The sequence below is a fragment of the Sinohyriopsis cumingii genome, chromosome 6 (assembly GCF_028554795.1).
Source record: "Sinohyriopsis cumingii isolate HCF-2022 chromosome 6, ASM2855479v2, whole genome shotgun sequence".
Classification (NCBI taxonomy): domain Eukaryota; kingdom Metazoa; phylum Mollusca; class Bivalvia; order Unionida; family Unionidae; genus Sinohyriopsis; species Sinohyriopsis cumingii.
In genome coordinates this window covers 67,212,250-67,235,385 of record NC_142966.1, presented here as the reverse complement: position 1 = coordinate 67,235,385, position 23,136 = coordinate 67,212,250, and the positions used below count along the sequence as shown (strand labels likewise).

At 34.5% G+C, this 23,136-nt stretch overlaps 1 protein-coding gene across 1 annotated transcript in view; it reads left to right on the top strand.

Annotated features, from left to right (window-relative positions):
• Positions 1–23,136, top strand: part of LOC149797120 (hemicentin-2-like) — a 287,779-nt gene that overhangs the window by 116,863 nt on the left and 147,780 nt on the right. Inside the window, exons 14-15 of the mRNA XM_089961792.1 lie at positions 17,197–17,327; positions 20,247–20,448. Coding sequence (XP_089817918.1) covers positions 17,197–17,327; positions 20,247–20,448 — 333 coding nt within the window. The remainder of the gene's footprint in view (positions 1–17,196; positions 17,328–20,246; positions 20,449–23,136) is intronic.

Genomic DNA, 23,136 nt, shown 5'->3' with positions numbered 1-23,136 from the left:
CAGTATTCACCAGTCAGATTTGACAGAAACTGTCCTTTTGTAAAACTTGAGTATTGACAACAAAATATTGAAAGGACTCCAGAATCTCTCCTTTTGCACAACTAGTATTAACATCAAAATATTGAAAGGACTCCAAAACCTCTTAAGAGAATGAGAGCCAATTAGACTAAAGGGATTTTGGCACGGAGATGTTTCAAATTTGACAGAAAGGATTTTGTCTTGAAGGTGTTTCAAATTTGACAGAAAGGACCTTGGCTTGAAGGGGTTTTTTTTTGACTGAAAGATTCTTGGCAAGAAGGTAATTCAAATTTGACAGACAGGATCTTGGTAATAAGGTGCTTCCTACTTGATAAAAATTATCTTTGCATGAATGCAGTGTTCATAAGGAACTTAAAAAACCTAAGATTTTTTTTTACCTAAAAAACCTTTAAAAAAGCCTAATTTTTTTTATAAGAAACCTTATAAATTAAAAAAAACCTTAAAAATTCTTCAACCTGAACCAGCAGTAAAAGTAAATTCAAGTTTTTAAAAGAAAAAGTCAGCACTGCACGATCAAGAAAAAAAATGTAAGCTGCACCGGAAATCAACTACAGCTGTTGTACATCTGGGTTCTTAGTAACTTGCACATCCGGTTTATCCTGGCTTGCAGTAATGGCGAGCAAGCACAGGCACTTGATTCTGGAGTAAACTAATGTGTACACTCACCAATTAACACAAGGTAACTAACTCTTGCCAGTCGCAATCTGACCCCAGGATGACTCCGATCTAATTTTCTGATACTATCTAATCATTCAGTCACTCATAACATACACGACTGTAAAATAGACGCTCCACACCTTTCATCCATTACCATTTAAGCAGCCTTACTAATTCTGAAAGGCCAATTTTATGAAAAGTTTATCCGTTGCTTCATGTCTTCCACACACAAGCAACCATTACAAAGATCTACTTACGGTCTACTTCAGAGTGAATATGATTTGATCGTGATTGCTTCAGTGATTGGTTCCTTCATTGAATGATTCTTTTCGTTCATTACTTTCATTCGCTATATCTTGGCTTAACCCGACAAATTTGCAATCAGAATATCCACGGTATTTTCTGTCAAGTCGTTTTGCTGTTCTGATCGTTACATGTGCTCAAGACTATGTGACATTTCTGGAAAAATGTTTAACAACATTTCTTGACATGTTAAATTACATTGAATTTTTTCTTAGCACTTTCTGAATAGCTATGTAGGTGATCTCTGGATGTGTGTGAAGAAAGATTTGTTTAAAAATTGTAGGCTTATTTAGTTACCTCATTAACCCCTGGAGGCTGGAGGTTTTGTCGTTCTCGCCTGAAAAGCGAGTAGGAAACACGTGTTATGGGCTATTTCTGAATACATCATGATACATCAATTTCCAGGTGATTTTCAAATAATATAATGTCTAGTTGTGTTAGAAACATTGTTTTTCATTGGCTATTTCACTCGCACATGAGCAAACAGGTAAAAGTTGGAATTCTTTTTTTTTTTTTTTTTTTTGGCTTTTGGCTTAACAGATCCAATTTGAAGTTCATAATGGTCTGCCTTAGATCTGAGACCAAAAAGTCTAAAATCCGGATACAAAATCGGATTCCGACCACGGGCAAAGTTTGGACGGAAAAAAAAATTGGGTCAAAAAAAAGTTTTTATCTCTGTATTTTGTAGTGCAACTAGAACTTCCAGATTATTTGGTATCATTGTAGAGCTACGTCTGTCTACCTTTCTATAATACCACCCACTTTAGTGTATCCAACATGACCTTGCCATTACTGATCTCGGGGGTAGGCTACTACCTCCTGCCACTTAAACTTGCTGCCAGGGGTTAATGTGTTAATAGTTAAGTAATTGCCCAAATTTCAAATGACGTTATCTACATAATGTTACAGATTGCTTTGTAAACATTTCTCTGTATGTTAAATACTATCAATCTTATATAGGATTTACCCTGTCAAGAAAACGCAAGGATTAACTTGGTTATTTCTTGTGAGTTATTTGTCACTAATTTGCATACCCAAAAATAAAATTGAATCTTTTATAAGATTTACCCTGTCAAGAAAACTCAAGGATTAACTTGGTTATTTCTTGTGTAATTATTTGTCACTACTTTGCTTACCCAAAAACAAAATTGAATCTTGTATTTGATTTACACAGTCAAGAAAACAAAAGGATTAACTTGGTTAATTCTTGTGTAGTTATCTGTCACTACTTTGCTTACCCAAAAACAAAATTGAATCTTGTATGGGATTTACAGAGTCAAGAAAACAAAAGGATTAGCTTGGTTAACTCTTGTGTAATTATCTGTCACCACTTTGCTTTCCCAAACACTACATTTAATCTTGTAATATAAACAAGATTGATTCATTGCCATTCAGATGTTTATTGGTGAGTGGACACGTTAGTTTACCCCAGAATCAAGTGCCTGTGCGAGCAAGACATGTTTTCAAATGAGTTGGTTGTCCAAACCGCAGTACACTCCTTGGTTGGAAAAAGAAGATGTGTTTTCTGCTAGATGTAAATTGTGTAAAGAATCGTTCAGTATTATGAGAATGGGTGGTAGTAGCTTACGAATACGTGCAAAAGGAATAAAACATCAAGTAAATGAGAACAGCATATCCTCCACATTCGACTTGAAGAAAGTATTGACTGTGAGTATAAATGTACATTATCTGTCTGTTTATCTAGCTTTCTATCTGTTTGAATTATAGCATAAAAATTAATTTTGCAGAAATCACATTGAATTTGAAGATGGTAAAACTATTGACCGGAACAATGGAAAATACTGGGAGCAAAAATAAAAAACTAGTGAAAGGGTTTAATTTCTGAAATACTCACTATTTTATATATATATATATATATATATATATATATATATATATATATTACTCTTTACTTTTGCATAATTTTGCTTTATCATTATTTTCTGTGTCTTTAGTATTTATAAAGGTATTAAAACTGAAGAAACTGTGTCATAACTGTAATAGTAAGTTTACCTCCCCAATTTCAAATTTACAATTTATATATTATTATTCAAGGTGTTTACCTTTTATTATTCTTATGGTGTGCTCCATTTAAATTAATAATGATAAAACTAAATCAAGTTAGAACAGTAAATGGAAGCTGAGTTCAAACTCTTCCGACAAGCTATACATTGCAGTACATTGAATGCATAGAAAGTACCAGCAGTAAAAAAATTATAGCATGAGAAAGGCAGAATTAAATTACAATACAATAATATTTAATATATTTCTTAATTATATATAAGTGTAAAACTTAGTTGTTTCTTTTCTTTTTCTAGCGTCAACAACCTGATTCAGGAAAAGTACCTGTATGAAAACTTCCAGCCTGACTTTAACCAGATTCCAGGTGTAATTTTAAAGCGGATTTAACTTAAAGCCTTGATTCCACTTATTATAAATTTTAGGTGGATTCAGGGTGGAATATGGCCCGAAATATGCAAATTACTCCATCTATTATTAGGAGGAATGATTACTTCTGCCTAATTAGATGGAAATACCTGTAGAAACCCCATCCAATAATGAAAATGTGAAGGCGGATTTCAGACAGGTTTTTTAAGCGCTTTCTTCCTAAACTATAAAAAATATACTTCAGATCTTTTAAACTGACTAATGATTTTTAGACATTATTGGGAATCAATGATAAATATTCACAGTAATTTTTAAAATGGATCATAAATTTTATTTTGACAGACATTATCAGATAAGATTTAGGTTTTTCTTGTCATTTTCTTTCTTCAAAACCTAATCTATGATGGCATCACTTACCGTATTTACCGTATATGTTGGGACACCGTATTTGTTGGGACACCATAAATTAATTTTAAAAGTAATTTTTTTATGCACTGTATGTTCTGGGACACATCGTTTTTTTCGAGTCGTAAGTTGTGGGACACCATTTAAATCATTCAAAAATTACATGTCGGAAATTGCACTCCAACTGAAATTTTATTTTAAAAAGTATAAAACTGTATACTTGACATAAAACTCTTAAATCCACTGCAGCAGCATCTCATCAACACAACCCTTCTCCTGCACACGTACAATCTATTCTTTTGGTACATGAATATATTTTTAGCTTTCTCATACCGTGAAAAAATGTTAGAGACAACACACCACCTGAAGCAGAAACTGCAAGGACAAAAGTCAGATGTTTTCAAATCTGCACAAGTCTTGCTAATTCTCACACTTTTGATGCCCATCTTATAGTCAGTCCATCCAGGAATGCGATCAAAGTACACTAGAGTTTTATCCATGTTAATGATCATATTGTTGGCGAAATGATCTATTCATCACGTGATTTTAGTTTGCTCCAAATCTTCTGGATGATGCTGGGTCATTGATGTTTGTGCATGAAGCATTATATTGTAAACTTTAAAAACTGTTCCATTGTTTCACTTTATTTTAAAAAATGTTGTGAATACCGGTGAAAAGAAACCCAAGTTAGCTTCCATATCTCGGCCGTCTTTGTTTATTCGAAGCTAAAATATAAAAAATCGGCACATGTAAAAGAATCCAAGTCGGCTTCAGAGGTCAGCTTGCTTTGGAATAAAATAATCTTTGTATTGATATCCTTTAAAAAAAATTCGGCTTCCGAGTCCAAAGTCAGCTTCCGATGTCGGCTTGCTTTGTGATAAATATAACCTTTGTCTTTGATGTCCTGTCGGTAAGTTCAAAGAAGAAGTTTACTGTTGGCTGCCAGCTGTGTTTATTTACCACCAGGGCTTCTATGTGCTTGGCATTTTTTGTAGTAATTATTACAAAGGTGCACTGATGTCTGTGGATAAATAGTAATGATACTTTTGTAACCCGCTCCGGCGAAAAGATTGTCACTTGTACTCAGGTGAATGTGTTTTTAAATAATGATTTTTTTTTTGTGAGATGCTGTCATACAGTAGACCTGGATAAAAATTATTCTTGGCTATTTTGAGGCTAACACCGTGCAATGCGTGAATGGCAGTTGTCTTCAATATATCGGTTGATTATTTCCCTCTCGTTTGCGAATTCATCGACATCTGTGCACAAAGCACTATATTGCGTCAAAATTTGTTCCATTGTTTCAATTTATTTTCAAAATTCCCGTGACTATAAGTGAAAAGGAACCCAAGTTTGCTTCCATATCTAGGCTGTCTTTGTATATTAAACAAAAAAAAAAAAAATATAAAAAAATCGGCTCACTTCACAAAATCCAGTCAGCTTCCGATGTCGGCTTGCTTTGCAATAAAATAACCTTTGTATTGATATCCTTTACCAAAAAAAATAAAAGTAACCAAAGTTGGCTTCTGAGATCGGCTTGCTTTGTAATAAAAATCACCTTTTGTCTTTGATGTCCTGTTGGTAGGTTCAAAGGAGTTAAATGATTGCTGCCAGTCGTGTTTATTTACCACCAGGGCTTCTATGTTCAGTGTGTTTGGCATCTGTGGTTACAGTTAATACAAAGTATCATTGACGTCTGCTGGCAAATAGTAAGGATAATTTTGTAACCCAAGCTGGTGAAAAGATTGTCAGTTACACTTAAGTGAATGTGTTTTCAAATGATCATTTTTATTTGCGACATACTGTCATACAGTAGACCTGGTTATAATTCAATCTTGATTATTTTGCACCCAACACCATGTCATGCGTGAATGGCGTCTTCAAGGTATCGGTTGACTATTTCCCTCTTGTTTGCGATTTTGTTGGCTCCAGTTTTCAGTCAGATAACATGTTCAAACTATGGAGCACAACCACGCACAATTGCTTCTCAATGTTCATGTGAACAACGTGGTGTGTGGTATCGGACATAATTGATACACGCTATAGTATGGAATCCTACGCTTACAGATTTCGTGGAAATATTTTATTCTTAAATGCTCATGTTGAAAAAAGGAATAAATGATAACAACACAAGGTTAGTTTCTTTCTTTTTATTATCAATTCAACGTTTTATTTATCTATTTTATTGCAACGTGCAGTAGGGTGGGGGGAAACACAAATGCAATACAATTTTATTTCATTTCTTAAATCTTGGGACATACGACCAATGTGAAAAAATGTTTCACCATAAGTTCTGGGACAGAAAAAAAATAATTATTTTATCGTGTCCCAACATATGCAGTAAATACGGTAAGTCTTTTTCATTTCACTTTAAAGTTTGGTGAGATTTCACAAATATTTTGACCAAAACTTTCATTGAAATGATGGTGAGATCTCACTAAAATTTCTTTGAAATATTGGTGAGATTTCACAAAAATTTTTGACTAAAACTCACTAATATTTTGATCATTATATAGTATTTTACTGTAGTGTCAGTAGTGTTTCAGACATTTCAAAGAAATAATGGATATGAATTAAACAGGACTTTATTAACCAAGGTGATATTTAAGTTTGCATGAATAGAAATATACTGATGTTGTAATTATATGACATCCAAGGCAAGAGATATGGGAGTTAACAATAATAATAATAATAAAGACTTTATTTAGAGAAGGTACTTCAGTTAGTTGCAGCACTAATCTACCTTGAGGCCTTCTATATGTTATGTACAATATATACAGTTTATACAACATGATATGAAGAATCTGGCTTTACACCAAAAAATTAAGTGATTTTAAAAATCAAAGTATCAAGCCTGGAACATATGCACAGGCATCTGTGAATGCATAAACATATAGAAAATATAAAATATTAATTTGTATTGAAAAATTCAGCTGTGAAAATAATGCAAAATTACAGAAAAGCATCCATTTGAGACATTGGTTATGAAAAGAAGAAAAGCTAGGAGCCTGCCTTATGTCACTTGTACTGTAGACTTGATTTTTGATTGTACAAACTATCATGTTGTTGTGGTCTCTTGAATTAGTCCTTGTTCCATAAGCAGCCTTGACAAACGTTTATCATGATATAATTACTCTTATTTTACACTGAATTATAACACAGCTAGAATATTTTGATAATATACAGAATAAACGTCACGATATTGAAAGTAGATTCTACTTTTCGGCCAAGAAAATTCTGCAAAGATATGACTATCTTTGATAGACATGGGTATCTGGCAACAATTCCCATCAGTCATCTATACGTTGTCCCTGCTTAAATTCTGAAGTTAATCAGTTTGGAGTTGTATAACTTTGCAATCATCCTGATTCCAGGTTCAATTCCTTGTCCTATTTAGCACGCTAGCTGCTACTGTAAAGCTCTTTATGGCACAAAAAGCAAAATGACAGTCCTGGCGTTCAGTTTTCATACAAATTGACCAATTGCATTCCCATCGACTTTGCATTCAAGCTATTCTCATTGCCGCACATTTTTCAAATGGTTATTCGATCCCGTATCCCGCTTGAAAATTCAAATCGCCATGTTTAGTAAACATGCTCATTCCCATCAGTTTCTGTTACGTGACGATTCATTGGGCAAGTAAAAAATTCAGACCAGTCCGAAAGCTTTTTACAGTGATCATCTGTTAAACAATAAACGGAACAAATACTTATTAGAAAGCTCGTTGCAGAATGGGATTGGACAGAGTATTATTATTTAAAAAAGTTTTGGGGATGATAAAAAAATGGGTCCATATTGAGGAAATTCAAGTACACAAAAGCCAAGTCCTAATTCTGCCTTACTTAACTGATGTAAATGACTAAGTTCTTCATTCCACCTAGATGTTGCTTAGAAAATAAACTAAGTCCAGATTCCTTCTTTCATATAACCCTTTACCAGTTGCAAGTGCCTTTGGACACCTCACATGGAAATGCCTTTTGACTTCTGCTGTCAACATCAGCCATTTTAAGACGGTTTTCGTAGTGCCACCTTCTGGGAAAACCCCCTATTAAATACTACATTCATTTCTGCGAATGACAATTACGTCAGATCATGTGGTCACAGTTTATGCTTTGGTCGATATCTGCTATTTAAAGTAACTGGTTCGTAATCTCCACTCTCCAAAATGGAGGTCATGGATTTCATTCAGTACTGATGAAGGTAACAGGTGTTCTGTTTATAGTGCGCTGCACTTTGTCACTATGCTTTATGAGCTAAAGGGATAATAGATGCCAGTGACTATGTTCCTAATTTTACCTAGATGGTGGGTGGAAAATCAACCAAGTCCAAAATTATGCCCAAAGATGTATTATATAGCAGGAATTTTGACAAATTTTTACGATTCATTGGGCAATTGCAAAATTTTGACCAATCAGAAAGCTTTATACAATGATCATCTGTTGAACAATAAACAGAACAAATACTTATTAGAAAGCTCATTTTGGAATGGGACCGGATAGAATATTATTTTAAAAAAGTTTTGGAGACGATATTAAAACACGGGTCCATATCGAAGAAATTCAGGTCAGGAGAAAAGCGAAATTCTGTTTTAAAATGGAAAACAAGATGAAAACTTGTTTGAGGGCAGTTAAATCCAGTTGAAATTAAACAAAAATACAACAACAACAACAGATTTGAAAAAGAAATTTAACTAGGAAAGATGTGGAAAGAAGTTATAATTTGTGCCCAAAATAAACAATAAAATTACAGCTATCAGAAACTGGAAATATAAAGGATACTGAAAATCATTAAAATTGTACAAAAACAATAAATTTTATTATATCTTATTTATATTTTTACTGAAATGTCAGTGATATTACAATCACAAAATATCACTATATTTTTAGTCATTTAACTTTATAGACACACAAAAGCCAAGTCCTAATTCTGCCTTATTTAAATGATGTAAATGACTTCATTCCGCCTAGATGTCAGTTAGAAAATAAACTAAGTCCAGATTCCTCCTTTCATATAATAGATGCCAGTGACTAAGTTCCTAATTCCACCTAGATAATGGGTGGAAAATCAACCAAGTCCAAAATTATGCCCAAAGATGAATTATATAGCAGGAATTTTAACAAAAGTCCATCTCAGAGTTAGACGGACTCTAGATGGATTCATCTTTGACTTCTCCAATTTTCCAAGTCAGCCTTTTTATTAACCAGATTTGTAACATTTTAGGCAGATTCCGCTTGGAGTCTGCTTAAGTTCCAGGTGGAATCTGCCTAATTATTTCGTACGGGTACTGTTACCACAAAATCTGAATTCTCAACCATCCTGTTCGGTAGTGTCTACTACCTCACAGCATCTATGCAAGATCATGAAGCAAAAGAAGACACATTAAAAGCAGAAATTATTTGGAGATTGCATACAAATGATAAACACTGCAACTTTTCATCAAATTCTGGAATAACAAAAGTATTCCAGTACTTGTTTCTGGATAGTGCAGTTGTCAAAACGTTAAGTCTTTCAGACAGAAAACGTCATATTTGGCTTCATTTGGATTGGGTCCATATTTTACATCTCTTTTGGAGGATAAAATGAGAAGAGTTTGTTTTGCTCTTTGATGAGAGCATGAAAGATGTCCATCAAACAAAACAAATGGATTTCCATGGTCGTTTTTGGGATCAGGACATAGTCAAGACCAGGTTTTTAACATCAAACTTCCTTGGTCATTGTACTGTCTCATATATGGTCTCAGCATTTGAATCTGTGACAGCAAACCTAAATTTGAACAATTTGATTCAGTTATCTATGGTTGGGCCAAATATTAATTGGGCTTTTTATAAGAAGATTGATTCTGCTCTGGCCACTGTACATAGTGTCACATTGTTAAATGCAGGAAGTTGTTCACTTCACAAGGTCCATAGTGCATTCAAGACAGCAATGGATGCTGTTAATTGGAAATTAGCTAAAATTGCAAGATCCCTTTTCCAGCTTTATCACGACACACTTGCAACAAGAGAAGATTTTGTAAATGTTACTGGTACTTCCACCTTTCTTCTTCAGTTCTGCAAACACAGGCAGTTAGAGAACACCACTGTTGCTCAGAGGGCTTTAAATATGGTGGAACCTTTAAGAAAATATGTTGGTGAGGTAATGAAATCAAGTGTTTCTGACGTGATGACTGAATCCTTTTAGATTGTGAAAGTTTCCCTTTTGAAGGATTGTGATAAAAAAACAACACAAACGCCGAAAATTCTGTGCAACTAGTTTCGCATTTAATGTATGCTTCTTCCAATGCTAATGCACTATATAAAATTGTATAATTTACTTTGATATATTGTATATCCTTTATAACAATATAATTATATGTATGACTGTTTGTCTCTAGTTTATTTTATTATTTTACCTTTTGAAGGATGAAATTTTGGCACCTAAATTGTCATTCTTTATTTCACTTTCCAAGCTTGCTGAGCCCTACCTTACAGAATACCAAACTGATGCACTAATGCTACAATTTGCTCATCATGATCTAAATGCTATTGACATAAGCCTTCGAAAGAGGTTTGTTATCCCAGAAAAGATTGAGGAAATCAAAACAACAAAATACATGGTTACATTTCAAGTGACTTACCCATTAAATCATGTAACCAGACACAAGGTTGCTGTTGGCTTTATAGCAGAGTCTATAATTAATGAACTAAAAAAAGGCCAAAAAAGTGAGTGAACTACAAATCTTAGAATTTAAAGATACATGCAAAAGGATTCTTGTTTGTTTTGCTGACAAATTCCTCACAAAATCACCACTTCACTATGGTTTAGTGAAAGAAATGGCATGCCTTGACCCTGCAGGCATTTTAGAAAATAAAGCACAAGCAGAGGCTGCCATTGTAGAAAGCAAAGCATAAGCAGAGGCTGTCATTTTAGAAAGTAAAGCACACACTGAGGCTGCCATTGTAGAAAGTAAAGCACAAGCTGAGGCTGCCATTGTAGAAAGTAAAGCACAAGCTGAGGCTGCCATTGTAGAAAGTAAAGCACAAGCAGAGGCTGCCATTGTAGAAAGTAAAGCACAAGCTGAGGCTGCCATTGTAGAAAGTAAAGCACAAGCAGAGGCTGCCATTTTAGAAAGTAAAGCACAAGCTGAGGCTGCCATTGTAGAAAGTAAAGCACAAGCTGAGGCTGCCATTGTAGGAAGTAAAGCACAAGCAGAGGCTGCCATTTTAGAAAGTAAAGCACAAGCTGAAGCTGCCATTGTAGAAAGTAAAGCACAAGTAGAGGCTGCCATTGTAGAAAGTAAAGCACAAGCTGAGGCTGCCATTTTAGAAAGTAAAGCACAAGCTGAGGTTGCCATTGTAGACAGTAAAGCACAAGCTGAGGCTGCCATTGTAGACAGTAAAGCACAAGCTGAGGCTGCCATTGTTGAAAGTAAAGCACAAGCTGAGGCTGCCATTGTAGACAGTAAAGCACAAGCTGAGGCTGCCATTGTAGACAGTAAAGCACAAGCTGAGGCTGCCATTGTTGAAAGTAAAGCACAAGCTGAGGCTGCCATTGTAGAAAGTAAAGCACAAGCAGAGGCTGCCATTTTAGAAAGTAAAGCACAAGCTGAGGCTGCCATTGTTGAAAGTAAAGCACAAGCTGAGGCTGCCATTGTAGACAGTAAAGCACAAGCTGAGGCTGCCATTTTAGAAAGTAAAGCACAAGCAGAGGCTGCCATTGTAGAAAGTAAAGCACAAGCTGAGGCTAATTGAAGAGGAGCATGCACTCATTAGTCAGCAAGAGAAAGTTCAATATCAGTAGTTGTGATACTGTTAATGAGTTTTCCGCATTTGTTGACTGTGCCATTAGCAATAGATCACTTGGATCTTTTTCAAGAAAGAAAGAATGTACTGACTTTTCTTTATGACAGGCTTACTCATCAGCAGCAATATTCCAACCTTTGGCAAATTATGAAGACCTTGCTTCTCTTGTCACATGGGCAAGCAACTGTTGAAAGGGGGTTTTCAGTAAACAAAGAAGTGGAAGAGATAAATATAGCAGAAAGAACTTTGATTGCCAAATGGATCATTATTGACGTCATTAGAGCTGCTGGTTGAATCTGTAAAGTTGAAATGATCCCAAGGTTGTTTATCAGTGCCAGCACTGCATACAGCAGGTTTGAAGCATTTCTTCAAGATGAGGAGAAACAAAAGGAGACTGAGACAACAACTAGGAAAAGAAAAGCCTGGGACGATAAAATTGTGGATTTGAGAAAGAAAAAATGAGCACTAACTTATGATATAGAAGCAATAAACAGTTTAGCTGATGACTATGCATTAAATGCTGAACATCAGAGGAACCTTATTTTCATCAGCACATCACATAGCTTAAGGACATCTATGGAAAAAACCTGGAAGAACAGCTGGATCTGGACAAGCAAATCAGTGATGAACTAGAAGCATTGAAATATGTCTGAATTTCGCATGACACTTTGTATATTGCTCTGCTTTTGTGTATATTGCTCTGCTTTTGTGTGTATATATATATATATATATATATATATATATATATATATATATATGTATGTATGTATGAACATAAATGAGTTAACTAACTTTTCAATGCTTTGTTCGTTAAGTTGATTTAGATCTTACCTTGCTCAGGATGTGGAAAAGAAGTTCAAATCATATTATTAAAATTAATGTAAAATTGATGAGTATGCTATTATTTGTATGCATGAAAGTCTGAAAACTGTGCAATTCTTTAAACCTAAAATTTTTCCACAAACTTTAAGACCTTAAAAGAAACTAAGAAAAACCTAAAAGTTTTATATCAGAAATTGCTACTATTTGTGTTTCAAATTTGACAGAAAGGATCGTGGCATGAACATGTTTTAGATATATTCAGATGATGATGATCTTCAATTGTATATGATTAGCATTACTAAAAATAAATAACAAACCAACTGAAAATTACTTTTCTGGTCAACAAAATTTGACTACAATATGATAGTCTCTTGGCATAAAGGACTGTCAATTTGTTTACTAATAATGTTAATCCACCATTAGACATGACTGCCATTGCTCAAAATAGAGAAAACTTAAACTAATTTTTCATAAAAACTGCATAGCTGAAATTGACCAAACAAGACATAAAGCTTCCTGATACTATTGTCAACCTCTGCATGGTCATTAAAGGTCATTGAAAGTCATTGAGAAATGAACACCTCAATTCAAGGCCTTGAAAGTCATTGATATTCCACCTGGGTCATTGAAAGCCATTGAATTTTAGTGATTGTGCTAAATAAATAAAATATCATGGACAATTTTACATTCATGTCATTTATATTATGTTGTGTGATAATCAGAAGTACAGTTTGATTTTCGGTTATGCTAATTCCACCATTATCATAATCCACAGGAAGTAATCATATATCATGCAAAGAGCCCCTTTCACATGATGTCATTAACTTGTGCACACTCTTTCACTTCACTTAGTATAATTGGCAGTTGGGTTCTGGACAAAGCATTCTGTCACAGTCTGAACCATGGATCAAGGGAGCTTTACATTAGCAAGTTTAACATACAAGCTGCCTAGAAAATCCAAAATGCTGAATTCCAGCGTGGTTCATTTTTAGATGACAATTTTATTAGGCTAATACTGGCTGATGACCATGGCAATTTATTTGTAAAGCTACGAAGTCAGAGTTTTGTTCTTAGGAAATTGATGAAAGTGAGAATTTTAGCTGATACACCTTGCCTGGAATTGGGTTTTATATAACTGGATTAGGTATATAATCAGAACTGAACTGACGTAATACAGAAAGCTCAGAAAGATATTATATTGCAAATGTATGTCAAATTTTTTACCAAATTTGGCACACTATGTAACATTCATAACTTTTTGAACACTAGATATGTAACAATACAGTGCAACCCCATTATAACGCGCCCCGCTATAATGTGAATTCAGATAAAATGCGGTCGTGGCATGGCTCTTAAAATTTAATATATTCATTTGCAAATGAAAAAATATTTTTTGTTCAAAGTACATGAAATAGTGTATAAAAAATGAATTATCATTATGGGGAAGAGATTGCATATGAATACAAATTTAATATGATCATGGCGTGGTTCCTGAAATTTTAAAAACATGTATGTGTATTTTTCTCATACTGGGAAAGAATATTTTCTTTAAGTACGAGGAATAGTGTGTAAAATGTTTATTATCATTTTGGGGAAGAGTTTGCATATGAATTTGTATATAATACGATCATGGCGTAGCTTCTGAAATTTAACAATATCACCAGGTTCTTGAACTGTTATGCCAAAATAAACATTATCAGAAATGTTGCTTATTACTGATCCATGAGTAAAGCCAGTATGTCATCTTTGGGATTGTCTTCAATTTATTCTGTATACAATTGTTGCTCAAACAATATCCAACATGTGTTTCTTCTTTAACTGCATACACAACCAAGCAGCGGACATTATGCAGTGATTGATAAAAGATTCTTACAGTTTAATAAACTTCAAAAAAACAAAAGCCGCCAAGATGTTTGCTTAGCTTGGCGGTGTTATTAGATGCAATTAGTTGACCAGTAAATAATGTCCGCTTCATTAGCTGGAAATTGAAAGTGTATGAAATTGTATGTGTGTTCAACTTTAAAATTTCTTTAAAAGTGACTCGTGACCATTGCAGGCCTAGTGCACTTAGTTCTCAGGTTTTACATGTGTATGGGGTTTGCTTATGAACTCATTATTAATTTCCTATTTTTTATTTTAAAAATTTACCGTTATGGAAAAGCAAGTTCACAAACGCAATTCATTCACTGGACTTTTCGCAAAAAGAAATTATTATCATTTTGGGGAAGAGATTGTGTATGAATTCGAATAAAAATACAATATATAATACGATCGTGGCATGGTTCCTGAAATTTTAAATGCATGTTCATGTATTTTTTTTGTACCCAGAAAAATGCTCTTTTTAAAGTATGAGAAATAGTGTGTAAAATGTTTATTATCATTTTGGGGAAGAGTTCATGGATGATAGTGAATATAATATGATTGTGGTTTGGCTTCTGAAATTTAACAATTTCACCAGATTTTTGAAGTGTCATGCCAAAAACAAAACATTATCAGAAATGTTAAAATTTAATAAACTTCAAAAAATGAAAGCTGCCATGTTTGCTGGGCTTGGCGATGTTATTTGACGCAATCATTTGATCAGTAAATGTCTGCTTTATTCGCTGGAAATTGAAAGGGTATGAAATTGTACATGCAATGCATAAGTTACATATTTCTGTAACAACAATGAATGTTATTCTATCTTCCAGATCATTATAAAGCAATTTTAGGAAATTAATTATAGTTTGAATTTCATCATTAAACAGTATTGTAGTATTTTGCATTCATTTTTTTTTTCTTCTCATTTAACCTATATACAAAATGTTAGCGAAAACAGGTCTTAGAAATTTATGTTTGTGGTCTTTGAAAGTTTGGGAAAAGTCTTTGAATTTATCATTCAGAGTTCAGTATGAACCCTGTTGGGCATGTGATGTTAATGTACCATGCCATATTGTGCATGTGATATTAATGTGCCATTTAGTTTTGGACAAATGATGTTAATATGCCATTTAATATTGGACAAATGATGGTAATGAGCTATTCTGTATTGGGCAAATGATGTTAATATGCCATTCATTATTGGGCAAATGATGTTAATATGCCATTCATTATTGGGCAAATGATGGTAATATGCCATTCAGAATTGGGCAAATGATGGTAATGTGCCATTCAATATTGAGCAAATGATGGTAAAGGGGCATTCGATATTGGGCAAGTGATGTTAATATGCCATTCAGTATTGGGCAAATGATGGTAATGTGCCATTCAATATTGAGCAAATGATGGTAAAGGGGCATCCAATATTGGGCATGTGATGTTAATGTGCCATTCAATATTGTGCAAGTGATATTAATGTGCCATTTAATAGTGGTCAAATGATGTTAATGTGGCATTCAATATTGGGCAAATGATGCTAATGTGGCATTCAATATTGGGCAAATGGTGGTAATGTGCCATTCAGTAGAATTTGATCCAATGTGTTAATGTGCCATCAGAATGAAAATAAAAAGCAAGTCAAAGCTTGAAACAATCATTGTCATTACCTATCTAAACGAAATCATCAAACTTATGGTCTTGTATACAGTCAAGTCTGTTACTAGCGGCCATCCACAAAAACTGGCCTTTTGTACAAAAGTTCACCTATTAAATCAAATTTTTGAACCAAATTCCATGCACTGAACATTATTATTATTATTATTATTATTATTATTATTATTTTATCAGCATTGTTTATGTGCACTGTTCAACAAAATCATAAAATACATGACTTGTTCTCATCCTGATTTATGTTTCACACAAGATTATGGTATCCTGCTCACTGTAATCAGTCTTATCAGTTAAATCATCACTGACTTAAAATAATCTGTGATCATATTTTATTAATGCTTTAAAAGCAATATTTGGATTAGCAAGTTCCTCAACTTGCCAAAATCACAAGACAGTCAGTTTGTGCGAGAAGCCTGTGATGAATTTAATAATCAATTGTGTGTTGTTGTTGTTGGGTTTAACGCCATTTTTCAGCACAATAGGCTATACATGGCGGCCAGTAGTAATGGTGGAGGAAGAACCCGGAAAACCCCGGAAAGAACCACCGACCCACGAGAAGCTACTGGCAAGCTTTCTCACATGCCCACATTGGCTGAATCTTTGACTCGAACCGCTGCAGACAGAGGTGAGATGGCAGTGATCCGTAACGAAGAGCGCTTTAGACCACTTGGCCACTTGGGGCCCCCAATTGTGTTATATATATATATATATATATATATATATATATATATATATATATATATATATATATATATATATATATATATTAGGACAGGTTGATTGTATGTAATCTAGGGAATATGAAAAATCATATGAACATTAAAAGGTATTGTAGCAACAATATGTCATCCAAGCATTTCTTTACCTTCTACAGTTCAGTTAAGGAGTGAATTTGAATTCACAACACAAGCTCATGTGTCAACTGATGGTAAAGTTATATCAGTTCCACTCATGTCTTTTGTTTATTAATGATTCTCTTCATTTCATCAATGGCATTTTGTAATTGAACAAAGTTTGAAATTTTGTTTCCAGTGATTTTATCATTTTTTGTGTGTATCAAGTTGTTAATGGTTCGGTGAGAAACATTTTTGAGAGCTCTTAGTTTTGTGGAATCTGATATGGGTTCTATTGTATTCATTAAAAATTCACTGTTTATTGGGTATTTTTAATTTTGTGTTTGTTGAACTTCACAAAATTCATGAAAAATGATGCCCACATAAAAAAATGGAAGATATTTTACGCTGTAAATTTTATATTCTTATGTTTCTTGCAGATGTTCCTAAGCCAGTGGTGATCACATCTCCTTTTCCTGACAGTACTAGTCCAACATCATTCCTGCTGATGTGGAATAAACCAGATGATGGAGGATCTGAGATACAGAAATACATTCTCAGTTATCGAGAGGTAAGAAGAATAATGCTGTTAAACAAGACTTACAAGTTCAAAAGTAGGAACTTGTGTTATGGGATGAGAAGTGGATCCCATTTTTTTTGCTAGAAAATACCAGCAGATTTGCCCCTTGTTTTTTTTTACTGCGAAGAAAATTATAATCAAAACTGGTCAATGAAACATTGAGATTTTGTTCTTTTTATTATATAGTGTAGTCAAGGGAAGAACACTTTAACTCATTAACCCCTGGAGGTTTTTGTCGTTTTTGCCTGAAATGTGAGTAGGAAACACATTTTGGGGGCTATTTTTGAATACATCCTAATACATCAACTTTCAAGAGATTTCCTATTAACCTAATGCATAGTTGTGTTAGAAACATTGTTTCTCATTGGCTATTTCACTTGCACATGATGAGCAGAAGGGTAAAAGTTGGAGTTCTTTTTTTCTTTTCCTTTTTTCCTAATGGACCCATCACTTTCGTATTGAGACCACTCTTTATTCCAAATGCCCATCTTATCCTACTTTTTATAAAGGTTCACCTGTCTGTGTGTAGTTGAGACTTTTCTGCCTTAAATCTAAGGCCAGAAAGTCTAAAATCCAGACAAAATTGAATTCCAGCCACATGCAAAGTTGGGGTGGAAAAATATTGGTTCCAAAAAATTAGGTTTTTCCCTCTGTATTTTGTAGTGCAACTAGAACATCCAGATTATTTGGTATCATTGTAAAGATACATCTGTCTACCTTTCTATAATACCACCCATTTTAGTGTATCAAACATGATCTTGACGCTGCAGAGCTTGGCAGTAGGCTACTACTTCTGCCATATAAACATGGCACCAGGGGTTAACAAGTTAACAAGGATTTTCAATTTTTTTTTACAAATTGTCAAGGAATGGCTAAATTTGTCATTTGTATGCAAAGTCGATGACAAGTGATAAAATACGCAAGGAATAAATTTGGTGACGTCATCAAAATGCACCCATTAACTCATTAACCCCTAGAGGTTTCTGTCATTTTTGCCTGAAATGCGAGTAGGAAACATTTTGGGGGCTATTTTTGAATGCATACTAAGAAATCAACTTCCAAGAGATTTCACATTAACCTAATGCCTAGCTGTGTTAGAAACATTGTTTCTAATTTTTTCTTTTTGCTTCATGCACCCATCATTTTTGTATCGAGACCACTCTTTATTCTAAATGCCCATCTTATCCTACTTTTTGCAAAGGTTCACCTGTCTGTGTGCAGTTGAGACCAGTCTGCCTTAGATCGGAGGCCAAAAAGTCTAAAATCCGGACACAAGATCAGATGGGCGAATTTAGGGTGGATAAAGATCAGGTCCCCAAAAATAGGTTTATCCGTTTTTTTAGTGCAACTAGAACGTCCAGATTATTTGGTATAATTGTAGAGCTACATCTGTCTACCTTTTTATAATACCACCCACTTTAGTGTATCATACATGACCTTGACGCTACAGAGCTCGACGGTAGGCTACTACCTCCTGCCACGTAAACTCGTCGGCAGGGGTTAATGTGTCAGAGCATTCTAAGCTTAAACTGGTTGGGATACTGATTGCCACTTTGTGATAACAAGGGGAGTAAATGTAAGAGTTACTTCCTTTTTTCTACATGACATAAAGATGCCAAGACATTTTTTTTCATCTTTCATTGAGGAATGGTTTTGAAGGTAGCAGAGACTACTCCTGATGTTAATGTAACTTTATTCTTTGAGAAACATAATTTTAAGTAAATGTGCCTTCTGTAGCATTACTTAATCCAGGATTTTTGGATTTCAACCTAATTGGATTTGATCCTATTTTGGGATGCAGCTTTATACAGATGAGGTCTTGAATAAGATTAATTTAAACGAGTTTGATTTTCAGCAGTCCTTAGTATCATTTACATGAGTTATCGCCATTTATTGTCCCATTATAACATGCATCATTGTAATGTCATTCAGGATATAACAAGGTACTATCCTGGACCCCATGACCAAAAGCATTCCCTTGTAAAACAGTAATGGTTGAAAGAAAACAAGGTGTAACTTTGTCTTATTGCTTCCTTTCCTTTTCAAAACGCTATTGTTTAAAAAATTTGGACATTTCCTTTATACCATAGTTCCATATATTTTGCTGCTCTTGCATTTCAGTATGTATTACGTTAATTTGTTGTTGTAGGGTTTAGCGCCATTTTTCAGCACACGATAGGCTATACATGGCGGCTGGTATTAATGGTGGATGAAGAACTCAGGAAAGACACGGAAAAAACCAACGACCCACGAGAAGCTACTGGCAAGCTTTCTCACATACCCACATTAGCTGAATACGAGACTCAAACTCACACAGACAGAGGTGAGATGGCAGTGATCCGTAACGGAGAGCGCTTTAAACCACTCGGCCACTTGGGGCCCCTTATGCTAATTTGTATAATTCTTTTGAGTACATAATGCAGTTGGGAGTTCTGGACCATGACTACCACGTTTTAAGAAGGGAGAGGTGTAGATGGCTTCTGGAGCATAACTTTATTCAAGATCAACCAGATCTGTATATTGATGAGATATTCAGCATTCCATGACCTCATTTAGATTGTTTGCCTATTCTTCGATCTTTTGTTTCTGAGTACAAGTTAACTCTGTTTAAAGGTCCTCCTAATAAAATTATAGTAAGAAGGGTACTTTGTGATGCATACATCACTTGTGGTTCTGATTTCATATATATATATATATATATATATATATATATATATATATATATATATATATATATATATATATATATTTTTGTTATTATTATAAAGGAAATACACCCTTCAGACAAATATTAGTGATTCCTTGAACATCCATTATGAGAGTTTTTTTGTGGTTTATTACAGTAACTATTTTTAGTCAAATTTATGCTGCAATGATCTGTTCATATCTTCAAATGGATATTTCTCATAGGTGGAAATCATTCCAAATAGAACACAGTATAAACTGTCCAAGCCATTAAGTGGATTTATCTACGTGGATGACATTCCACCTACAGCTGTAAGATATCTACTGTCATCACTTACACCTGGAACATACTACCAGGTAGAAGTACAGGCTGTAAACACCCAGGGAACATCTGCCATGCAAAGTTACATCTTCAAGACCAAAGAAGGTAAGTCATAATTTTTTGTCTCCTGTTTTTATTCAGTGCAGGCTGAATAGTAATTTTGATACAAAGTCTGTTCATGTGTATTTTTCTGCATAATTCAGTAGTTAGTAAGATATGTTGGTATCATATTTGAAGGTAAGGAGGGGTGGAGCTGTAACAATCTTGTCATTGTTCATTCTTACCAGTTGCATGAACCTCTCAGACTTTCATGTTAGCTTTTAATGTATTAAACATCTTGTTTTTTGTGCCAAATTTCACCGCAGAAATACTTATTTGAATGTTACAGATCCAAAAGGCTATTCTGCCAGAAAATGGGGTGAATGTATGCTGAATCATATAGAAAACAGATCCATCTCCACACAGTATTATCTGCACAATTTCAATCAAAGAAAGTCTAAATACTTGGAAATATAAATTGAGAAGGTTTCCGTGAAGACAAACGTAATCTCAACTGATAATTAACACATTAATCCCTGGAGATTTTTGTCATTTTTGCCTGAAAATCGAGTAGGAAACACATTTTGAAAGCTGTTTCTGAATAGATCCAAAAACACCAAATCCCCGGTGATCTTGTAATAACATACTGCCTAGTTGTGTTAGAAACATCATTTTTCATTGGCTATTTGACTTGCGCATGAGCAGAAGGGTAAAATTGGATATTTTTTAAAAAAATTTGCTGATCGGAGCCATTATTTTTGTATCGAGACCACTCTTTATTCCAAATGCCCATCTTATCCTACTATTTGCAAAAGGTCATCTGCCTGTTTGCAGTTCATACCAGTTTGTCTTAGATCTGAGACCAAAAAGTCTGCAATCCAAACACAAAATCGGATTCCGACAACTGGCGAATTTTGGGTAGAAAAAAGTCGGGTCCAAAAAATGAGTTTTTTTAATCTGTATTTTGTAGTGCAACTAGATATTCCAGATTATTTGGTATCATTGTAGAGCTACTTCTGTCTGCCTTTCTATAATACCACCCACTTTAGTGTATCATGCGTGACCATGATGCTACAGAGCTTGGCAGTAGGCTACTACCTCCTGCCCCATTAAGTCATCGCTAAGGGTTAATGTGTTAACAGTGTCTTGGAGTGTGAGGTGTACATGACATCATTAGGCAAATGGTACATTTGGATGCATTGGTGGTTACAATAGCATATTTCTATGGCATTTTCCAGATCATTGGCAGGAAATCATGATTGTGTTATGATTGGTTACTGTATATAATGTACACCCAAGTGTGAACAATGTGGATTAGGTTACTGTACATTATGTACACCCAAGTGTGAACAGTGTGGATTTGGTTACTGTATATCATGTAAACCTAAGCCTGAACAGTGTGGATAGCTGTTCTTTATGATTGCTGATAAGAGTTGGATGAATTCATCTGTTTCAGAGAGACTCAGGTAATTGAAGTGATACTTTCCAAATTGATAACTTTCGTCAGACCAATATCCAGCTAGATGTACAAAGTAAACAAAAGATCATAAGAAATAGGAATTAAAAATGGCATTGGATGACAATTCAACCGTCAGTAAAGTACTTGCACATTTAATTTTTATGTTGTTACTGCAAATTTTGAATAAAAATTACTAAGGAGCTTCAATTATTGCTTTTGTTGCTATTAGTGATGAGATATCAACAAGTCTGAATGATATCAGTAAAAACTATTGTGATGTAAAAACAACACAGTCATGAGGTTGAGATGTTCTAATACTTGCTTATAAGTTTGGTCCAGCTGCTGTTGCATAATGTGCTGGCAGATCCAAGTCTATACAGTTTATTAGAAGAAACCAGTGGGAGAAAACAATAGAGACCTTGATCTGCATTATGTGCTGTCAGATCCAAGTCTGTTGTTTGCAATTGCTCCCATCTTGTGAGTATATATGGTAGCCTAGACTTTCATCAGTTGTTTTGTTAAGCAAATACGTACAGTGGCCTACACCATCGTCAGTTGGTTTGTTAAGCAAATACATACAGTGTCCTACACCATCATCAGTTGGTTCATTAAGCAGGTACATGCTGTAGTGCAGACTTTCATGATTTGGTTTATTAAGTTGGTACATATGGTAGCCTTTAAAACAGACCACTTAAAGGCATGCCAGTGTCTTATATTCTATAGTCCTTCTTTGCACACTGCTTTTTGCTCTACTGGTCATAGATCAGAAGAGTTTGTGATGTTCTTTTGCACGTTGTCTGTCATCTTTCATCCATCATCCATTTGTCTGTCTGTAAGAACAAGTTTGCTATTGCTGTTCTTCTAAACTCTAAGTTGGAGGATTATCATGAAACTGTGCACACATGTTTATCCCCATGGTCTATCTGTTGGTCCTAAATGAAAATGGTGCTTTGTGGACATCCATTATGGCTTCCACTGTGGCCATCTTGAAAATCGTGTTATCATTACTCTTTCTGAATGGATGATCATATCATGATGGGGTTTCATTAAAAATTCTGATATGATGTCCGGTTGGTCCTAAATGAAAATGATAAAAATATGACCACAGTGGTCATCGTACAGATCTTTTTATTGCTGCTCCTTCAACAGAGATGGCCATTAACATGCAGCTGTCTAGTTTGTGATAAATGAAAATCTTACTCATCTGGTATCCAATATGGCCACCTTGACAGCCATCCTGATAATCATATTGTTACTCCTCCTGATTGGATGAACTTACCAAGTTGGGGTTTCAC